General features: G+C 35.8%; 1 protein-coding gene across 1 annotated transcript in view; it reads right to left on the bottom strand.

Moving 5' to 3' along the window:
* Positions 1-1,669: 1,669 nt before the first annotated feature.
* The window catches only part of SACS (sacsin molecular chaperone), a 57,439-nt gene continuing 36,684 nt past the window's right edge, over positions 1,670-22,424 (bottom strand). The window contains exons 9-12 of the mRNA XM_069883223.1: positions 20,267-21,749; positions 17,703-17,794; positions 16,189-16,215; positions 1,670-14,807 (exon numbers count right to left, since the gene is read on the bottom strand). Of these exons, the coding sequence (XP_069739324.1) occupies positions 3,247-14,807; positions 16,189-16,215; positions 17,703-17,794; positions 20,267-21,749 (13,163 nt within the window). The 3' untranslated portion in view covers positions 1,670-3,246. The remainder of the gene's footprint in view (positions 14,808-16,188; positions 16,216-17,702; positions 17,795-20,266; positions 21,750-22,424) is intronic.

Genomic DNA, 22,424 nt, shown 5'->3' with positions numbered 1-22,424 from the left:
TGGCCCCAACAAAAAATTTACTTTCCAGAATTTAGAAAATTCTTTACAATTAGGTTTCACTGGACATCTAGAGTTCCCATCTGTAGGTCAAAGTAAGCAAACAATTATTCCAGTGCTACTGAATTAATCATGCAGAAAGCTAACAAAACCAAAGACAAACAGGTTTGATCAAAAACTCATTGACAAAAACCTCAAAGTGACAAAAATCTCACAGTGATGAAAACCTATGTCTCCTTCAAATGAAAACATCTACTTTGGCTGTCAAGTTTATTTTTGAACTATTATTTCTGCCTGTGTTCCACAATACCAACCCAGCTCTCCTCCAAGTTTTCAGACCCAGTAACAGGAAATCTCAAAGAAGCAATTACAATTGATTTTATGAAAGCCTTGTTTAAAGCAACTCAAGTACCAAGTCAACACAATCCTTATACTAATAGTTCTTAAATCCTAGTTTTCAAATCATCAAAGAAACTTTGATGATTATTTAAGCACAAATACTGCAAAACTGCATTTCTTTGTACAAAAAAACATTTATTTTTCTTTTGGTCATTGGCTACATAAAAATCTGTTTTCTTAAAATAGAGAAAAAGAGGTAGTTTTCTTTTCACTAATTGCCAAGGCAAGTGACAAGTACTTTTCAGAGTGGGTTCTAATGCCATTGTTTGAGAGGAAAACTTCTGAAGCTTCCAGAAGATAAATGTTAACAAACCTGCCAAGGCTTGTTACAACCACCGTTCCTTAGATTTAAGCTACTAAATGTACAATTAAATCAGCTTCTTGTACCACTCATCTTTGCTAAACCTCACAACTATAATCCTGGGAGACAAGACTACTGAAGCTACTCTTCCTAGACACGTTGCTGGTACATGTGGAAGAGAACCAAGACATATACACAGCTGAAAAGGCATTTTCGCTCATGTGAACATGTGTCATGTCCTGTGCTCACCTTGGCTCAGTATTTAAAATTACTTCAGACCGCTAGCTTCCTAAGAACAGAGACCATTTTCTTTCTTGCAGTGTCAGCACTTAATATATACAAAATAAACAAAATAAAAACACAGCAAAACAGCTTAGTAGTTCTGCACAGCCAATTTAATGGTTTGTAATAATATTGATAAGGCAACTTACATTGCTTACAAAACACAGTTATGTGCTTAAAAGATTTCCTTCTTCAAGATCTTACCTAAAAATGGGCAAGCGTTCATGTGCTCCTCTGTCATTCATTTACATGCTACTGTGGCATCTTATGTTTTAGGTGCATTTAAACTGAAAAACAAGAAAATTGTTCCCTCTTCCTAGAATTTGCTTACCTTGAATACTATTCATCTGACTTAATACACAAAGTAAAAGCCACAAGGAAATCTGTTTAAAAAACATAGGGAATCAACTAAATAGATTTATTTTATGTCACATCAGGATTTCTGTTTTATTTACGTGCTGTTTATTGAAAAAAATCAGCAAGATGTGCAATTTCTTTGAGAAAACTGCAAACATTTGCCATTGCAAGAAAAAGCTTTTTTTTTCCTTTCTAATGGTATTTTAATATTTGTACAATTATTTAGATTTAATTGAAGACACCGTGTATTTACCTGTATAAAGAAAGCTTGAAATAACAGGTAAATTTAGTCTACTTTATAAAAACAAAACACATCAGACTGAAATATATGTTTGCATTTTTCTTTATTAAAATTATGGCACTTAAAATTTAATAACAGAAATAATAATAATAATTGGGCTTCACAATCAGAAGCAGTATCGTTTTCCAAACACCACATTTCTTCCCACTACAACTTGCAAGATTTTTCAGAAGAGCATAAGACCTTTATAATTTGCACAAAACTGAAGAAGCCTTCATCATTTTTTATTATTTGATTACAATGCTATTGGAGCTTATCAGTCCTGCAAGCTCACTGTTGTATATTTTCCTTTGTGTTCTTTAAGTTAAATTACAGTTTCACTGTGCTGTCAAGTAAACAATTGTAATAGCATGTCACTGGGAAATGTCTAACATTTACGTCAAATGTAGCTGATCCAGCAAAGAAAAATCCTTCCATATAACATTATCCTTCAATATTTTTTAGTTTTTAAAATTTTTTTTACAAATACCTAACATTGAACATATTGCATGGCATTACCAAGAGTATTACAAACTATAAAAGAAAGAGTGTGAACTAAAAGTTAGACTTCTCTAGGGCTGTAGTGATCAAGAAAATAAAAAGAACATTACATTGCAGCACCTTTAAACATGTAACAAAAAAACAGTACTCAGTGTATACCAAAAATGGGTTACTGAGTTATACTATTATCAATGTTTGTTTGTGGAAAAAGATATATGTACAAACACAAAGGCACACACACACGGAAGAAAAAAAGAAACTCAAGCATTTGGACATCTGAAAAATGTTCAAAAAAAATCATAAAACATCATATAATAATGTTTACCAATTTTATATCATCCACATGCATTTTTCATTAAACAAAAGATGACAGGCTCTAGAAAAAAAGTACATTAAATACTTCATTATCTTATAATAAAGTAAATGCAATCAATGCATGACATGAAGTTGCATGTTAAATCAAGTATCATTATTCAGCATTAATATAACTGTACCAGTTTGCAAGTACTAAACTATACTTTAAATGTTCACAATGTAATGATGCAGAAAATTCATAATCAGATCCAGCTGATAAGAGCATGAATGTCCACAGAACACACACAAAAAAAAAATACAGAGATGCTTTGGAGCCATACCCCCAAAGTTATTTTGATTTCCATCCCATCTCCCATTTCATCACTTTCCAGTCGTAATATTAGTACACTGAAAACTGACATTACTGTTTTGGAAACGTATTAAATGAAACAAAATCTAGTAAAGGAGTTATAATTACAGGCTTCATCTAACAGAAAAGCTAAGCTTTGGTTATATAAAGTGCAGTTCAATAATAGGCCAATTAATCACAATACTGTACATATAGCTAATTTCTGCAGCTTGGTTTCCTTGCAAATTTTAAAAAATATTCATGGTTTACAGTTTGCTTATACAGCAGGCTCAGTTTAAAACCAAAATCCTTCTTAAATAAATTTCAGCTCCAAGTACTTCAGTACCATCCTCCTTTGTGCACTACTTCTAAGCCACTCAACGAGTAACCTCTTGTATGTTCAGTGATCTCCACAATCCCATTTGTATCCCATCACATGAAATATCTAAGCTCTTGACAAAACAATCCCTAACCTCTTCAAATCACTTATACTTTTTGTTGTATAAAGTTTTCAAGTTTTATTATGATACAAGCAGTACATTCCATCACTCTCATAGCAACTTCTGAAGTAAACCTATCATTGGGAATCTGTGGAAAAGGAAGTAAGTCAGGATACCGAGTTTTTAAGCTATCTACTCCATAAGCTTCCAATGTCTGAACATCATTTGCAAGCCCTTCAAGTTGCTGACTATATTCCTCTATTTTTTGTGCAAGGGCTGCTGGTTTTACGTCTTTATCTGATTTGCCCTTCACAGCGTAGTCAGCTGCAATCAAGGCCAGTTTAGTAGAAAGGTAGCATTTAAAGCACACCCATTCATTGGCATTTTTATGAAGGTCATTTCTTGCAGCTGAAAAGTTAGCTCGGGCCTGCCTAAGCCATCGACGTGCCTCTACAGGATTGCCAACAGACCTGAATGTAGGTGGAACAAAAAAGCGCTGTGAGTGAGTTGGCCCCATGGAAGATGGACCCTTTTCTTTATATTGTTGCCTTTCAGATTTGTGGCTTGTTGCTTCTTGATTCCATGAAGTATAAAATCTCTGAAATGAAAATTTATCTGACTGAAATCGAGAAGCAGAGGATGAGAATGGTCTTCTTGTGGCTCTGTCCATATTTTGATCCATAAAGGCCTGCTTTTCTAGTCTGTTAATCTCATTCTGTAAATGCTTGAAAACTTCATTAGCTATATCAAGATTGTCTGCATTTTTATCTGGGTGCCATTTAAGGTACAGCCTCCTAATAATCTTTTTTCTTTCAGATTCTGGAAGCTTCCAAGCCTGTTCAATAACAGACGTCACTTCCCTTAGTATTTCTGGCAACGAGTTTGACTTTATCTTTTTTGGAGAGTGATGTTTTGAGGATATTGTTTTGTGGCTCTCTCTACCCGTAAAGAGAGGTGGAATTGTCCTTGGTCCATGTGTTGGAAATTCTGTAGGACTGGTTGGGGTAGAAGGCGCGCTATCCCTGCTTTGAGAACTTTCTTCTGGTCTTGAAAATTTGTACAAGTCAAGAGAGCTCACGATTTTATATTCACTATATCCAATATCAATCTGGTAAATCTTCCCCAGAAAACTGTGACTTTCGTCATCTTCTCTTTCTACTTCTTGTACAATGATTGCATAGGTGTAAGTTGGTTGATATGATCCATATATATCACCACCTTCAGCATCAACAAGGTAGCCAACATATTCACCAGGATAAAATACATTCATTGGATCCATAAGAAGTGTATAGTGAATTTCAGCTGGTATAGGAGTGCCAGGTGTTGGGAGTTCAAGTTTTGATGGCTCAGAAGAGTCATACTTCACTCCTAAACTGTCAAGCTTCTCACCAATACGGTAAATATCATTACAACCCAGCATGGCAATTAAATACGAGGTATCCGAAATCAGGTTGTCAGTTGCAGATTTTAAGGTCATTGCTAATGCTAACAGGAAATTTATGTCTTTGCTGTCAGAATGCTGTATGTAAAGCAATATTACTGCATTTCCGTATCTCTTCAGGAAAGCAAATGTTTCACTTTTGCTGTGGGGAATAGGAGCAAACCCTTTAACTCTTAATGTTGTTTGCAACTTCTCAAAACAGGAAACTTTCAAACCTTCTCGCAAAGCTTTGCAAAGTCTGACTGCTTTTTCTTCATTTGCTAAAAAAGCATTGTCATTTTCATGCTTCATAATCCTAATTAGTCCTGTGATGAATTGTTCTGAAGACAACAGTAACTGCAGCCTTCCCTGCAAAGAACATAATGCTCCAAACTGACAAATTTTGGGAGACTCTTCATCCAACTGTTCTTCAAGAATACTGCTAAGTAAGCGAGGCCTCAGTTTCTGAGGGAATAACATAATCAGTTTTGTGTGAAAACCGTGGTCTTTGCCTAAGTAACACTGGCTAAGATCAACAAGCATCTGCACACCAATGTTACCTTGGATTCTGCTTTTGTAGTGGGGTGCATCATCAAAAACTAAGATACTAGATTTTACCAACCTACCATCTTGACTGGGAAGGTAAAGGACGAAATCCCTCATATTCTCAAGGTCATTCCTAACCTTAACAGAATCATTCTGGAGACTTTTGAACAGGCCAGAAACTACTCTTTTAACTGTGCGCATTTCATTAGGATCCAATTGCTTTCCTTCAGAGCTCTTGAATATGCGGCCTAGAACTTCAACATACTGCTTTGTTGAAATAATATCTTCAGTACCCAAATGTTTAAATAACTGATGGAAAGTACCAAGTTCTAAAGGAAGTTTGTAAAGATAAGGCTTAAAATCAGATTCATACTCAAGGTTTATTACAACCTCTTCAGGCTTAAGAAGCTTCCAACCTTCTTCCACCATTACAAAAGAAACTCCTCGAAGCTGAAAGCGGAACTCCCTTTTCTCTGTACTAAGAAATTCATAAATGCTTCTTAGGACCTTAACCCTAGTTTTCACCATGTCTTCATCCAAAGTTGTTATATTGCATATGTTCCTGCAGTTATTGATAACTTTATCCAGGGGAGGGTCCAAATTAACATTCAGCATAGTTAAAACTTGCTCAAGTTGTTCTTGTGCACCAAGACTACTTCCCTCTTGCTCTTTGATGCTTAAAGGTGTTGCTTTCTCAGGAAGAATGGGACATGAAGTCCACAGCAACTGCAACACATCAGTCTGCTTGAATTTAGGATTCACCTGTGCCCCATTGAATCGTATAAGAGGAAGTGTCCCATTAACTTCTTGGTACTGAGGATGAAATCTAACAAATTCTGCTGGAGCTCGTTCAGGGCACAGAAAAGGAATTAATGACAACTCTTTCAGAAAATTTCCTGACAAAAGGTCCGTTCTTTCTTGAAATATGTGATGAAGGAGGACATCAACAGTATTCTGTAGTGTTTCTTTAGACCAGTTTTCTGTATTCGCTCGCATGCTGATCTCCTTAGCAAACTGTAGTAGCTGTTGCTGTGAAATGATGAATTTCAATCCGATATGTCGTAGAAAACTTACCCATGATGGAAGGAATGCAGCCTGGTTCTTCGGTTTTGTAAGTTGCTCTAGTTTCTTAAAAAAATCTTGAGGTATAAAGAATTTTTCAGGAAGCATAACTTCAAAGACTTTTACAGTCCTGTCAAAAAAGTATTTTGCAGGTTTTAGTCTATTGCTTGCATCATGAATGATCAAAATGCTTTCAAGCTTTTCAAAGAGCTGTTCTTTCATTTCAGAAGTTTCTTCAATGCTAGTCAGCCTATTCTTTAAGTAGATCAAGTGTTCTAATTTTGCATCATAAGACAGACTTTCAATTTTTGGCAAAAGATGTTTCAAGTAAACTTCAAGATCATCCACAGAGACACAGCCAAGCACAGTATACAAATCTTTCAAATGAACCTTCTCTTCGAGAAAAGCTGATGAAGTTGAATGCGTCCATCTGTCTACTTCTACTGATGGAATACTTTTTGTGAGGACATAACATGTCCCATATTTTGAAATGCTGATGTATCTGCCACTAATTGATTTATAACATGGAAGAGACTTTAAAATTTTAATGTCGTCCTGAGATGTCAAATGACATAAATTGCAATTGAAGTACATTAAGAGAGCCTCAAAGTCACTTTCTGCTAACTTTTCAGTCCTAAAAGTTGATGTCTGTACCATATATTGTATGGCTTTCAGAATGCTTGAAGGATTATCTATATTTGCTGTACATCCTGACAACAAAGGCACTAAAGTACTATCTTTGGAGCAAATTTTGTTCAAGGCCAGTTGAATACAGCCTGTTTTCATTAGAACATGAAAGACTTTATCATTCTGAGCATTTGGAAAAACAGCTATATGCATAATGCTGAGGGGCAGCAAAACATCACACTCTGGCACAACAAGATGATTAGCTGACACAGTAAACCTTACACCTGGGAGCAAAGTCCAGTCCTTCAAAGTATCAACAACATCATCGAATTTTGCTTGCATGTCTTCTTGTTCTTCCTTAATATTTATAGACTCACTAATAAAATGCCAAGCATTTTTAAGCCAAGATTCACTTGCAAAGTTTTCCTTCCATTTCATACAATTCCTAGTTTTATATTCTCTAGGCAACACAGATGATAACAACTCAGCAAAACTTCTGATATCAAAGACTTTTGCTACTTCACTGCCAAGTAAAATATTATTGTATCTCAAATACAATGTGTTCATAAAGAGATCTTTGCGAGATGGAATCAGTTCATGGTACGTTGTTAAGAACTTTGGTCGCTTTGAATCAAAAATTTGCAAAACATTGTCGAGAGTAATAAGAAGTGGCAAGCCCTCAATTTGGATTTCATTTTCTTCTGCATCTTTAAAACAGTAGTCAACCAGAAGTTTGAGACTATGGAAGAGTTTCAAATTTGTCTGTTGAAGACGGCAGGGTAACTTTCCAATGTGGCAATTAGAATCCGGAAAAGAAAATGTCATCAAAAATAATCGGACATCAGCAGGTGTCACATAGGTGACAGGAATATCTGCATCTACCAAACAGTGGTAAAGATTTGCAGTTTCATCACAGTTATACACCAAATTAAATCCAATCTCTAAGAGTAAGTGCTTGAGTCTGTAAACGTTTTCAGCCACTGTCTTCCGTGTTGTGATGTTGTATTCTGTATTTTTGAGATTCTGCAATTCATCTTGTAGTAAATTGTCAAAGAATGGCCTGCCTTTGTTAGCAGTAGACATGTTAACCCATGTGATGATAACAGCAGAATGCAAATCAGAACCATCAATATTCGGAGCTCGCATAACAGGTAAAAGACGCTTCAAATCTTCATAAATACAACTGTAAACTGCTTTCACTAAGCAATACCAATCTGGCTGAATATCAAGTCTATTAACTGGAAAAAAGGATAAAAATTTTTTTAAAGTGTCTTTCACAACATGAATAGGTGTGTTTTGCAGCACTGATACTGTAGGATCAGTGCCTGGAAAATACCGTTTCTTCAGCTGAATCAGCAGCTCAACGTAGGCTGGTGCTATCAACGCTGTCATTAGGCTACTATTCCAGTCACTTCTCACTCCAACACCATTATCATCACGCCATAGATTTCTTCTTGCAGAATCCAGAGCAAAGTGTCCATTCACATGAAAAGGTAATCCAGTTTCCAATGATAATGGTAAGAAACAGAACGCTCTGTGGGGTTTTTTGTAATTGTGAGTAATGCAAGCTGCTACCCCACCACGTGGAAAAAGAGTAATGTCCTCATTCTTGTGGGCTGAAACCACACTTTTGGATACCTTTTCCATAGCAGAAAAGCCTGACCTGTTACAAATTAACCAAGTTGTAAGATTTCCTTCAGAGTCTTCAGTATCCATTGTGTAAGTAATCTGTTGCACAGGAATTTCACTTAGCTGCTTTTTTTTAGTTACACTGTCAATTACAGAGGCATGGAATTGCTTTCGTTTCAGTCTGTCTCCATCAGTGATTTTACCTTGTACAGAATACAACACATTCAGTGCTCCTGTTGTTTTTTCTATCTCACAAATAGAAATCTTTTCCATATGGTTCAAAAACATTAAGAGTTCTGCTCCATCTGTACGCAGCTTATCTAAAAGATTTTGGACCATTCTATCTGAGCACGGAACTGAGGAAATTTCTGATACTTTTGCCATTTCTCCGTTTCGAAGAGGAAACCTAAACATTGTGCAATTATCCAGTTTGAAGTGATTACCTAAGTACAGGTCCAGTACATCCGAAAACTGCGTTCTGAAGTCTGCATCTAAATCCCTAAACATACGGCCAGGACTCGTTGATGTTGAACCTGGTGCATATCTAGCATGAGGATCAAAAATACAAAGTATATCATTGCCAGATAAGAAAGAAGGGCAATCAGTAATATGATAAACAGAATTGAACCCTATACCATATTGTCCAGTTTTACATGGATTTCCTACTTTTGTGCCTTTTCCAAGGTTCTGAATTCCTCTAATATCATCTTCTGTAAAAGGCTGATTGTTGTAAACACACAATGCCGGTCCTTGAAGAGGTGCCCATTTCTCATCAAATATCCTATCAGCTGGATGTTGTCTAGGATCAAAGACAAAACAGATTTCTGTAGCTTTTGCATCATCTGCATTCTGAAGAAGCTCTTTCAGCATTTCCTTTTCTGAAGGGTAGGCATTAAGAATGCTTTTAATTCTACTTGTTAGTTTTTCTTTCTGGCCAAATTCTGTTCCAAGGGTAGTAAAACAGATATTGGATGCATATCTTTCTAAAGCTTTATGGCGTTTTGGTATTGCTCCAAGCTTTACTGCAACTTCTCTTGGAATATCACCATGACAATACTTAACAGTTGTGTCTTTAACTTTAATCCATGGACAGTCATTGTAACACAAAGATTTTGCAGGCAGAAGTGCAAGACGAGTATCAGGTAACAAAATCTCTCCATACTTCTTCTCACAAAACTCCTGCTTCTTTTCTCTAATGAGACCCCATATTCCTTCACTAATTATTCTCCGGCAAAGCTGAAAGTTGTCTTCTGTTAGTTGTTTGGTTCCTCTTTCCTGATTTACTAATTCCAGAACTATAGCAAAATCTTCAACTGTAAAAGCCTGTCTTACACCCACACTTTCAAAGAGCTCACGGAAGCTATTTTTATATTTATTAGGCAACTGATAGAGATAGGGTGCTGCTTCAAAGTTCAAATGGAAAGACACTTTTGTTGGATCAACATACACATTCTCAACCAAAATAAAACTACGGTTTGTCAGTTGTTCAGTTATCATAGCTTTTGTTGATTCATTCTGTAGCATTGCTTCATCCAGATATTTGTAACAAGCATTAGTGATGTTTTCTTGATATAATGTGATCCCATCGAATGACTTTGCAACTTCTTCTAGCTGATTTATGACCAAATCAACAGCTGGTTTCTTCAGTAAACCCAAAAATTCTTTTACAGCTAATGACAGAGCACCACAACCTTTAAACGAGGGAGAATTTTCATTAAGAATTGGTTGTATTAGGCAAACTATATCTTGATGATCAGCAGTGAAGAGATCAGTTGCTGAAAACATCGCTTCAGGCTGAAAATCACTGCCTTTCCAATGCAGTGAGAAGCCTGCTGGCTTGCTAAGGAAAGGAAGGAAAGGGATGGTTTGGCATTTTGCAGCAAATTCTTTAGCTCTAGGATCCCTCGATTTTAGTTTTTCATCAATAAGACTCAATATAATACTGCTTCTGAGACAAGCTGCAGCATGATCAATCTTGTTAATTTCGGCTACTGACTCTGCACGTTCTATCAGATCTTCCCATAAAATATCATCTTTAGCCATTCCCAACTGAACAAGTTTAACCAAAATAACTGGGTTAAGATAATCCTGAGTGGTGCCAAATGGAAATCTTCCATCTTCAGCATCATATAACTTTGCAACTCTTCCTTCAGGATGGATCAGTCTTGATGGTGTAACTAATGGATGTCCATCCAATGAACAGGGAATACATGGAGTAACACGAAGGATTCCTGAGAACTCCTCAACTTTTTCATTGAGAACATAACACATCAAAGGATCACGCAGCTCTGCATCAATCTCCTGAATATTAGGAAAAAATACCTCCGAAAAGAACTGTTTCTCAGAGAAGGTGTTCTCCAATAATATATATTTGCATCCTGCTTCTTCAAATCCTGTCTTTACCCAAGATGGGAGATCTACAGCACACAGACTTTTGGAACCAGTTTTTTTAAGGTACTTCAGAAAGATCTTAAAGGCTGACGGTCCAACATCTGGTCGTTTCAGTATAGAATCATCTAAAAACCTCACATTCTTCATGGAAACCCAAGAGGAACCATCAGAAAACACTTTGATCCCTTCTTTGCCTTTCATATGAGCTATGTCTTCATAAAACCCTTGACAAATAACAGAAAAATCATCATGAACTGAATCCGGATCTGGCCACACTGAACAGTAACTGTAGCCAACTAGCTCACCATTGATTGCCATGTCACGCAGAACACAAAGTGCTTCTAGATAGGCTTTTACAATAACATGCCTCATGAATACTGTATTCCATCTTCCCTTTGTGTCTGTTTTCCAGATCTCTTTCCGGTTTGAAGTAACTGCAAAGCAGCCATTTATATGAAGAGGTAAGCCTGTTTTAATTCGTAGAGGTAAATAGCAGAATACTTCACCAATGCTGTTACAATTAGATTTCACCATCCACTTTTGATCCTGGGTTTCAGACAGAAGCACTCCTACCCCACCACAGGGAACAAGACCTAGTCTTCGTCCACTTTCATGCAAACAAAATTTTAAAGCATCTCCAGTGTCCATGCAAGAACATATAAGCCATGTTGTTGAATCTACCGTTTTCTGTGGCAATTCATCAGCTGATCTTTTTACCTGTCCTGACTTAGCCATTTCAAAGAAAGAAGCTGGATCATCTTCCATACCTCTAAAAAGTGGAGACTGTAAATCAGCAATCCGTCTAAATACATGGTGAAATTCTTCTACTACTATCTGTAAGATACATGAGGACTTTGGTGTTTCAGTGGGAAGCTTTTTATTACTGCTGCTGCAGACCTTCATGAGTTTAGCTGCTTCCTTTAGAACACTTACATTTGCTCCAGTCAAAGCTTTGGAAGAACACAGATTTTTTTTGATAGTAACAACATCTTGTGCGACCCCGGGGTCTTCTGCCTCAATTTTCAAGTACTTCAAAACCATTGAATTTACACTCTGAGCAAATATTATCAGTCTATGTCCACAAATGCTAAATTCATCCACAAGAGAGTAAATGTCTGCTGTGTTGTAACATGCACTGCTGACTTCACTCACTTTAGCTTCCTGCTGAGTTCTAAAGGACAGCCTGAAGAGTGTTCCTTTGTAGCTGTAAGGAGATTCTACAGTCAGTGGTAGCTGGCAACCAAAAACCCCTATAAATGGCTTAAACTGATTGGGAAATTTTCGCAGCCTCTTCTGTTGTTTACTCCAGTTGATTTTGATCCCAGGGTTAGATTTATCTCTAATATGCTTACTGATATGGTTAACATTTGGATCAAACATAATCATGAACTCCCGGCTCAAAATAATAGGAACATCAGTGATATGATAGACAGAATTGAATCCCAGTCCAAATTTTCCTACTTTGTCAGCTTCACTCCGTTTTAAAGACTCTCCTAATCGCGTTATATTTAGGAAATCAGAGTCGGAAAATTCAGAATTATTAAATGACCACAAAGCTGGACCATGACATGCTGCCATTCCTGGATCCAAGAGATTCTCTCTTATATCCATATTTCTTCTCATGTCAATCAGGAAATTACATTCCGTTGCATTAGCATCATCAGCATTTTGAAGAAGCTCTTTAAAGATATCTGAAATGGAAGGGTATTCTTCCAAAATGTTTTTAATTCTTACAGTCAAAGGCTCCCTTTGCCCAGATTGCTCAAATCCCATATTTTCCGGATTAATTAACCTTGTGCTAAGGCACGGGACATTCAGCCACTCGGCAGTTTTCATTGGTATGTCTTCATGCACCAAAATTATTGGTTCAACAGAATCTTCAAGCAAATCATTTAAGTCATCAACTTTGATATCACAATAGCAGCACTCATGAATTGGCCTCATTGCAAGTTTATAAGGAAGTTTGCCACTGTATAGGGGCATGGGTGTATGCAGACTTGCAGGAATCTGATTGCTGTATAGCCATCTTATGATACTCAACATAATGTGAAGATTTTGTTTACTCTCTTGTTCCGTGAGAGACTGCTCACTTTTTAGATATATTTTCTGAATGACCATAGAAACATGATCTGGTGTTAACTGCTCAATTGAACCACAACATTTAAATAACTGGTGAAACTTCGCCATAGTTTTTGGCACATAATGTAGATAAGGTTGGAGATCAAGATCAGGTACTGACTTTATCACTGCTTGTGTGAGGGAACAAAATGTTTTACCTGTCCAAACCCAGGGAAATTTCAGGGCTTTAAAAGCTTCTTTGCCTTCTTCTAGATGATCATGCATAAATCCATAAATTTCAAGTAAGATATGCTGAAATTGATAATAGTCCTCATCACTGAAGGTTTTAGAACTGTGCCAATCGACTACCACCTTGAAATGTTTTAAGACTGACTTAATGCTAGGCTTGGTGGGGATGCCTAGTGCTTTTTCTATATCCAACACGACATTTTCCACAAGAGGAACTGAAGAACCAACTAAAATTGCATGAGATATATCACACATTTCTGGTGGTGAACACAGATTACAATGATCTCCTTTCCAAATTAAAGATCCTGGATAATTGGGAGGTCTTTCCTTACATGCAGGAATCCATTTTATTTTCTTCAGTGCAGCTTTTGTTTCAGATGAGTGAAGCAGTGTATGGTTTTTGTTCAAAATCATCAAGAGGGTCCTAGCTTTTCTTAACAGTAAATCATGATTGGTGTCAGAGGCAGCATGCAAACTTTCAATTTTATTTGCCACTCTCATAATATCACTTTCCTCAAGATTGGCCTCATTTTTTAAGCCTATTTGTCTCAGAGAATGAAGAATATCTGAAGATGTAAAAATAAGAGGGGGGAAGCAAATTTCTTCCTCAGCATAAAACAAGTCTTGCAGAAGTGCTACCTCAGGATCAAAAAGTTCATTTGCTGACATGATCTTTTCCTGTGAAATTTTAATAAACTTTAGTGATATCAGCCAATCTATAACATCTGTATTCTCATTTTTCAGAAAAGTCAGATTTTCAAGAACCCATTGCATTATCTGTGTTGTTTCATCATATGAGTAAAAATCACTTCTTATATCTTGTACTATAAAATTCAAGCAATCTGTGCTCTTTAGCTGTTCTATTTTCAGCAGGTTAGCTAAACGAATAGTCGCTTCATCACTGCCATCAATTAATGGAACAGAAAATCTTAGACCAGGAGGAATTTTGGCAGTGTGGTGTAATACCTTACTACCTTTTAGCGCAGTAAAAACAGGGTCACTTTCCTCAGGTGATTTTCCAATTTTTTTAAATATTAGTAATTCCTGAATAATTTTTCTCTCTTTTTCACTTGCATCAGTTAAGCTAGCTAAGAATGCCCTAAGAGCATCTTTTTGTGTTGATGGGAATGATGCAACCTGACTGCATAGTTTCTGTAAGGACATTTTTTCCATTATTTGTAAAACAGCACTTGGTAATGGTGGATGCACATACTTTTTTATGAGTGGATGTTGGATAGAAATATCCAGCTTCTTAAGTACAACTCCGCCAACTTTCTGAATAATATCAGCTAAATGTGCCGGAAGCTGAGTCTCGGATTCATCTTCCAGAATGATAGGTGATGGATTCCTAAATCTAACCAGTTCCACTGACGTTTGGGTTTCCTCCAGCAGCGTCTTGGGGATAAGCGGCATGTCATCAAACACACTCAAGTCATCAGAAAAATGTATATATAAGTTCTTCCAGACCATCTTAAGCCAGGAAACTGATGGGTGATTTTTGTCTGCCAAACCTGGATGCCACTGTACCACCATGTCTCTCTCAGGCCATGTGCTATTCATAATTTCCTTAATGAGCCGGGCAAACCTTTCTGCATTCAGAAGCTGCAGCTGAGTGCATGGCCTTCCTGAAATTATAACAAAAGAGAAAACCTATGAAAATCACAGAGCAGTTGCATAACAAAGTGCTTTTGGTGTTTGGGGGGAGGGGAAAGAAAAAGAAAAATTTTTAAAAAGATTAAAAATCTAACTTGTGCCCTGCCTTTTATTTTGTGGGGAAAAAAAAATGTTTCTTAAATAGAACTGCAGATATAGCTCTGCTTGCAGGAGTTAATTAAAAGCAAATACATTCCATATTAGTATAAAAACAAATTGAAAATTATCAATGTTATCACATTTGTTAGTTTGACACAAGAGTTCTCAGGCATACATAGCAACTACAGATTTACAATCAAAGTAGAAACTTCAAATGTATTTTTCTTGTTGGGTTGATTCTTTCCATTACTTATTTGGCTAGTGAAAAATAAGAATCTAATCCATTATTTGTTTGTCTATGACTGCAAAGATTCAAATAGATGTGAAAGATTATTATTACATATAGCAAACAGTAGCTCAAGTGCATTTGATCTTATGCTAAATCTGACAAGCAACAACTCAGTTATGCAAGAAATGCTGAAATCAAAAATAAAAGCATATACATCTAAGCGTACTACCAAAGTCTTCATTGAAAGAAATATATATCAACATTCATGTCTTAACAATAATTAAGACAGTTTATATTTAAAAATTAGAGAATGTCTCAGGGGTAAGAAAATAGTACAGAATATGAAAATACCACTACCTCCCAATAAAGTAAAGAACAATGACAGATATGGAAGCAAGACGTTTATTTGAATTCCTTCCATCTTTCTTCCATCTAGATAGCACCACCATCTCCTCAAAAGCAACAGTCTAATCAAAGATATCTCTTGTCTCTATCTGCTGGAAACAGGCAGTAAGAAATCCTTCAGAAAAAAAAAAAGCCCTACAGAGCTAAGCATTCAGTTATTTCTATTGAACAAAAAAGAAAGGTAAACACAGTAGCCTTGTGAAAGCGAGAAATACTTGCAGCAGTGGGCCAGCAAGGTAAGATGCTTAAAAGCTATGCTTAAATCCCGTTCCTTAAGCACAGAACATTAGAACACTGTTTTAAAATCTATACATGGGATTTTAAAATACGTCAAATCCTTCCTATAGCATGGGAATTTATTAAAAAATATATTTAATAACTAATTAAAATATTGATCATTTCTGTGTAACATAACTACGAAGTTTTCTTCATCAATATGCATTTTCCCCTCAACCATATTTAAAACTGTTCATAATTGTCTTTAGTAGCTATCTTTCAGCAGTTCTGTTTGGGAAGTTTTGTTTACAAGAAAACTAGGGTAATGAGAATAACTTAACACCAAATTCACACAAATATCAGGCTTCAATCCAAACCAGCACATCTTCAGTTATTAACCATACCTGAAAATCCCCAGAGAAGCTGTTGGGCTAGAATATAATCAAATCCATTTTTAGAAAACATCTCATGAGTTACACATTAAGACACTAAGTATAGAAACAGTTATTAACTAGAAAAATACAGTACACATTTCAGGAGAGAAAAAGTAAGATCTGGTTGTCTTTGCACAGCAAAATAAAGAAAACCCTGCATCCCATCTTCTCAAAGAAATAATACAAAAAAAAATTAATTTCTGCAACTGTAGCAGGAATATCTCTGATTTAATTTCTACAGCTATATAAATAAAATTCTTGGCAAGTAAAGTTTCAAAACCTGCCAACCCCCCCCAATACTTATTATTTATAATAACGTACTCTGTGCAGTAAGTCACTGCCAATTCTTTCAATCTTTTCATAGGTGCTTTGTCATAGTTTAAAAATTTATCATCTTAACCTTAAATTATCTTATTTTTCTATTCTTTTTGAAACTGAAGTAATGATCAAATCATGGGGAAACAAGAAGGTTTCTAACTGAGCAGGAAGAATAACAAACAAAAAGCATATAAAGCATTGAAGGGGAAAAAAGGTCAGAACAGTCTCAAGAAACCGTGACTGTGACTGAATGAAAACCATGATAAACAGTATCTACTAAAGCAAATCAACACAATGATTTATAGCATTCCATGTCTTGTTCCAATGCCTTCAGTCTAAAAAAAGAAATATGATAAACTGAGCAATTTAAAAGAAGAGAGAGATTTGAGGACCTTTTTTACAAAAAGCACATTTTCTAGATATTGAAGTGTAAAATAGCTCACCATATACTCAAACTTAAAAATAGCTTCAGCCTAAAAATAAGCTGAAAAGTGACCTGTTCGTGAATTTCATTTGCATGTAAAGATTTTTGAGACTCAGATTTAAATTTACTAATCAAATACAAACATGCAGGAAATTTCTTAACCAAGTCTTTTGACCAAGATTGGAATTATTTCAGTAGGTTCACATTGACCATGAACCATGAATTAAGACTCAGGGAACATTGATGAAATTATATCGTCTACACTATGGTTGAGGCAAGATGCTTAAGATAGTTTCATCTGATTTCAAAAAAAAATGCACTGATGTGATCATTTACAATTGTGAGCTAACACATGATCTGCAATACCCAAATCAGACATATCTACTGCATAAGCAGAAACTACAAACCTGAAATAGAATTCAAACTGTCTTAAGTGGAGGCATACTATTTGCACAAAGTTACTGAATCTTGGATACATGTTTTACTAAGTGAATATCTATTCTTTTATTATAAATTTCTTCCCTTGCCTTTGCCTTTTTGTTAATTTATAATTTTCATTTCTATCATTTCAGATTTAAACAACATAGTCTAACATCTTTTAAATATATTTTTAAGATGATCAAATTATTTATGTGAACTCACTTTCAAAAAAGATATTGCCCTAAACTTTGGTTGGTTTAGAACTACTCTTTCCAACCATGAGTAATCTTTTCACTACATGAAAATACAAAAGATACATTACCTCGGCTTTTGGCAGCTTCTTTCAAAGCAGCTAGAATCTCAGGTTTCAGATCATCAGAAAGTAACTTTCCTTCCAGGCCAGGAAAGAGTGATCTAAGCACAACATAAAAACCAAACAAACAAACAAGAAAAATAAAAGACAATTTAGCAAAGCATCTAATTCCCAACACTGTAATCCTCATGGTAATGCAGTCACGTGCAAAGTAATTGCTTACACATGTAGAACTGGGCTTTTAATGGGCGTTTACTTATAAATGAGAAATATACATTAGGAAGCTGAAAGTAGCACCAAATTATTTTTTCCAACTACTCTTCTTTCCAAATAATACCTGAGCAACTTCTCTTTTGATAGAAAAACTATGATTAGAAACCTATTTTCAACTATTTGTAGTCTATTAAAAAAAAAAAGGTAAAATGGCACCTACTATTCCACGTTTCTTTAAATATTCTATTTGAAAGCATACAAAAAATACAACATGTAATTCTAGGACTTAACACAGATTTTTGGAATCCAAAAAAATCTGCACACAGTGGTTAAGATTATCATAGCCAAGAATCACTGTCATCCTGTCCTTCCCTCCCGTTCTTTTATGTTAAGATTTAAAACTAAACAGCTTTTTAGGGCTTTAGTCTTCCTGAAATGAAATATAACTATCGTACGTAACTCTGACAGCAGGCATGTCAGTTATACGTAAACCAACACTGAATCTTTCTTGTTCTACCACAGTTGTTAACAGAAAGAAAAAGCTTACTTCAGCTTTTTAAGCAGGCTCTGAATTTGAATATGTAAAGAGCCAAACTCTTAAGTTTAAAGTGATTTAAAACATCTAGCATAAGTAATTTATCATATTTACAACATTAGATTTTAAAATAATTATGTGGGCAGGAATAGAGGCAAATAAAGCATTACTGTATCATATTTCTGTATTATCATATCTAGCAAGTACATTCATGCCTGCTATAACATGCTTTCCAAGACTAAACAAACTAAGCCCATTAGCAACAGAACACAAACTGAACAAGATACAGTGGTATCCTTAAATTCCCAAAAAAGTATCTTATGAATAGTGTGAAGCAGGGCTGTAATTTGTTAGTGTCATCATGAGAACATCTTCTCTATTAGTATACTGGCTTAACTTCTGGAAGGAAAAACAAAGTCACAGAAGAGCAAAAGATTAATCATCTCGCAACAGATGCCAGAGAAGAAGAAATAATAATAATAATAATAATAATAATAATAATAATAATAATAATAATAATGTTGCTGTTATTATTATATTATCTAAAGAAAACACCAGAAACATAGGCTCTGAGTAGTGTTAATGCCCTGATAAATAAGTTCAATTGTCTAGAACATGAAAGATTATGTGTTTAGAATAAAACAGAAAAAGAACAGCAGCAGACTTGAAAAAAGGAAACCACTCTCAAGCAACATGGGAAAATCAGTTACATACATCCAGCTGCTCTTCTTGTTGTCCATACATATATTCAAACCACAACTGGACCTTACTTGGAGCACTTTTTACCTGTATAATGTCTATATTAGCACACTCCACTCTAGTTCCCTCATAAAAAATTCATAGGGTACTAAAAGCTGCAAAGCACAGGCCAAGTGCCAAATTCTCTCAAGCTGAAGATCTGAAAATTAGAAGAAGTCTGAGGGAAAGGAGAAGGGATGGTTGTGAACATATATGCAGGTAACGGTTCGTATGGAGGAACAGCTACAGGTAAGACATCTGGTGCGCCTCAGTGATTTCAAGCAGTATCTCTTAAGAAAGTACTTGGAGAAGGGTTCAGATTTAACAAATCTTTTATACATACATAAACTAGTACAGAAAAAAAGAAGTAGCAATCATGCTTTCTCCCCAGTAACCCCAAGGTCACTTATTCCAGCTAGCCTACTCTTTCCTATTCCCTCCCCAGTGTGAGGGCAAGCTTTTATGGCAGATGAAGTGCGGACCTAATTGGAACATTGATGCAGCTGGGAAGTTTGCAAGGAGAAAAGATTAACTGGAGAGGCACTGGAAAGAACAAAGGGAAAGCCAATGTAGAAGGCAAGCCCTCTTCTTTCCATGGTTGAATCTGCTTACTTCCCAACCCTAGTAAGTGCATAGTACTAAGCCCTTTGCTGAAAGTTGTGTTGCATTAAAAAAAAAAAACCTGAAGTAATCTTAAGCTTTAAATTTAATAACAGCTCTTATTACCTAATTTAATGTACTTCCTAGTATGCATGTTTCTAACATCCTCCTATTTATAATTCTCCAAAGAAAACTAATTTGAAACATATCCTAAGGTATTCCCCTAAAGCCTAGATTACATAATTCTTCGCAAAGTTATCATGGCAAGTAGCTGCTAAACTTTTCAAATGAGATACATGCACGCAAACAGGCACACATATACTGAAAACTGGTTTGATCTATTCATTATTTCATTACATTACTGGCTGCTGTATATCACCTTGTTTGCTGATATGCAAATAAGTCTGAACTTCTGGTTCAGCATCTAAACTAAAAAAAAAAAAAAAAAGAAACCACAAGAAAATAGTATTTAAAATATTAAGTATACCTGGGATATTCTTCTGAGGTTATGTAAACTGCATCCTGTTCTGACACAGATGAGGAAAAAGGAATAAAATTTCCATTCTGTAATGGCAAAAGCTCCAATCCAATCAGTTCACTGTAGACTCCATCAGAAAGCACAAATTCTAAGAGATGAAGCTTTTCTTCAGCAGGTCCACTGTGTCCAGATTTCCTTAGTACTTGTCGCACTACAGCAGGAGTCACTTTTTTCACAGCTTTAGCAGTAGAAACAGTAAGATGCACTGCACTAGCAATATTTGCTGGTACCTTGGCAATCTGCTTCCCTGAATTCTGGAGGTAGTTGAGAACAGACTGTGTGTACTCCAAACTCTCATCCATTTCAGAAAAGTGCACCTGTTCCACCTTTATCCACTGATTACTCATTGAGTAAATAACTGTATGCTGAAGCAGCTCTTTAAAGAGAGGTACTACAATGGGCTTCCAAGGTACCCTTATTTTATTCTCATCAGGCCACAACCTATAAATTCTTTCGGCTGACAATGGAAAATCCGAATTCTTCTCAGTTTCCATTCGTTTGATAGCTTCCAAAATAAGGGTGGTATATGCCTTTGGCACTACATTCACCACGAGAAGATCATTCCACAAAGCTGCTGGATCTCTCCATTGATCCAGCTCTCGCCATTTGATACTCCTCCTATTATCTGTGAGACCAAAGAAACCACTAACATGAACTGGGAGTCCAGTTTTGCTTTCTTCACCTGGAGGCAAAGGCAGAAAACAAAATGCTCTTCCTGAAAAATCTGCTACAGCTCCTCTTTCCTCCCCATTAGTTGATAAAGACATGGCTATTCCTATAGTAGGAACAAATTTCAAGTCATCAGCTAAACAATCCAGTTCAGTACACATTCCTCGACCACCTACACAGTTACATACTAACCAAGATGTTTTCTGTGCATCTTTAACACTCTCATCTTCTACAACTATATTTACATGGTATGTCACACATGTTATGCTATTGCTTGGAACTCCCTTACAGTACTGATTTATTGCAGTTCCTAAGATTTTGATAGAATTGGGTCTTTCATGTTTCAAAGCCTTGTTCTCACTAGCAGTTACTCTAAAAATCAACCTCTCATTTCCATCAGCTTCCCTAACATGCAAAGAAACATCCTGAACACTCTTCAAGAAGAGCAATACTGTGTCTGCATCTGCTCTGAAGGATTCAAACAGCTCCAAAACCTTCTGTTTGTCATAAACATTGCTGCTCAGTTGGGAAGGCTGCAGACGAAGTGGGAAACGAAAAAAGGTACCAGGAAAGTTCCCATTCTTAAAGGTTTCCTTAGTGCTGCCAAATACACCGATGAATGGTGCAAATTGGTCCGTAAGTTCATTGATTTCCTTGCTATCTTCTTTTAGATTCCAACACTGGCCTGATTCATGAGGTCCAAAAAGGGTTTGATGGGGATCAAGCATTCCAATCTGGTCACCACTGAAAATACTAGGGACATCTGTATACATAAAAAACAACATACATTTCAAATACAGTCTCCAGGAAAAAAAATTTAAAAGGGCAAGAAAAACAAGCGTTATAAAATTGCTATGAACTAGTATAGTTCTGATAACATGTCATTCAGTGCTTATTGACAGGAAGAAACAAGCACATCTCTATTCTGTAAATAAATATATAAATAGTCATACAACTATTTGAATTTTAGCAAACAGTAAGCAAGAAAAATTATATTTTTTTTCAACTTTATACTTATATCTTTCCAATGTAGTCAAGGAAAAAAGGATTAATTTACTAAAGACAGTATACTATTGCTTTCATACTTTGCAGATCTTGAAGGCTCGCAAAAAGTAATCTTGTACATCTAAAAGTATAAATTCTCAGTTATCAAACCACTGAACATGTTAACTAAGCTTTTATTCATACTCTACAAGGTAAGAGATTGTGAAGAAACATCCTGTGTCTTAGAAACTCACTTCACAATTTAAAAACATTATTTCAGCCAAAAATTGCTTCTTATCCTGTACTATTAACATTACTACATAAACTGTAAGCACTCTTTACAATACATGCTTCTTCTGTACAGCAGTAAAACATTCTGCCAGAATAATACGTTTCAAGATTGAATATTACCAGCTTATGAAAGAGTAAGTACTATCTTTCCCAAAAGTAAATA

This window comes from Phaenicophaeus curvirostris, chromosome 1, assembly GCF_032191515.1.
Source record: "Phaenicophaeus curvirostris isolate KB17595 chromosome 1, BPBGC_Pcur_1.0, whole genome shotgun sequence".
NCBI lineage: Eukaryota > Metazoa > Chordata > Aves > Cuculiformes > Cuculidae > Phaenicophaeus > Phaenicophaeus curvirostris.
The sequence above is the reverse complement of the archived record's forward strand: the minus strand, read 5'-3'. Positions and strand labels throughout refer to the sequence as shown.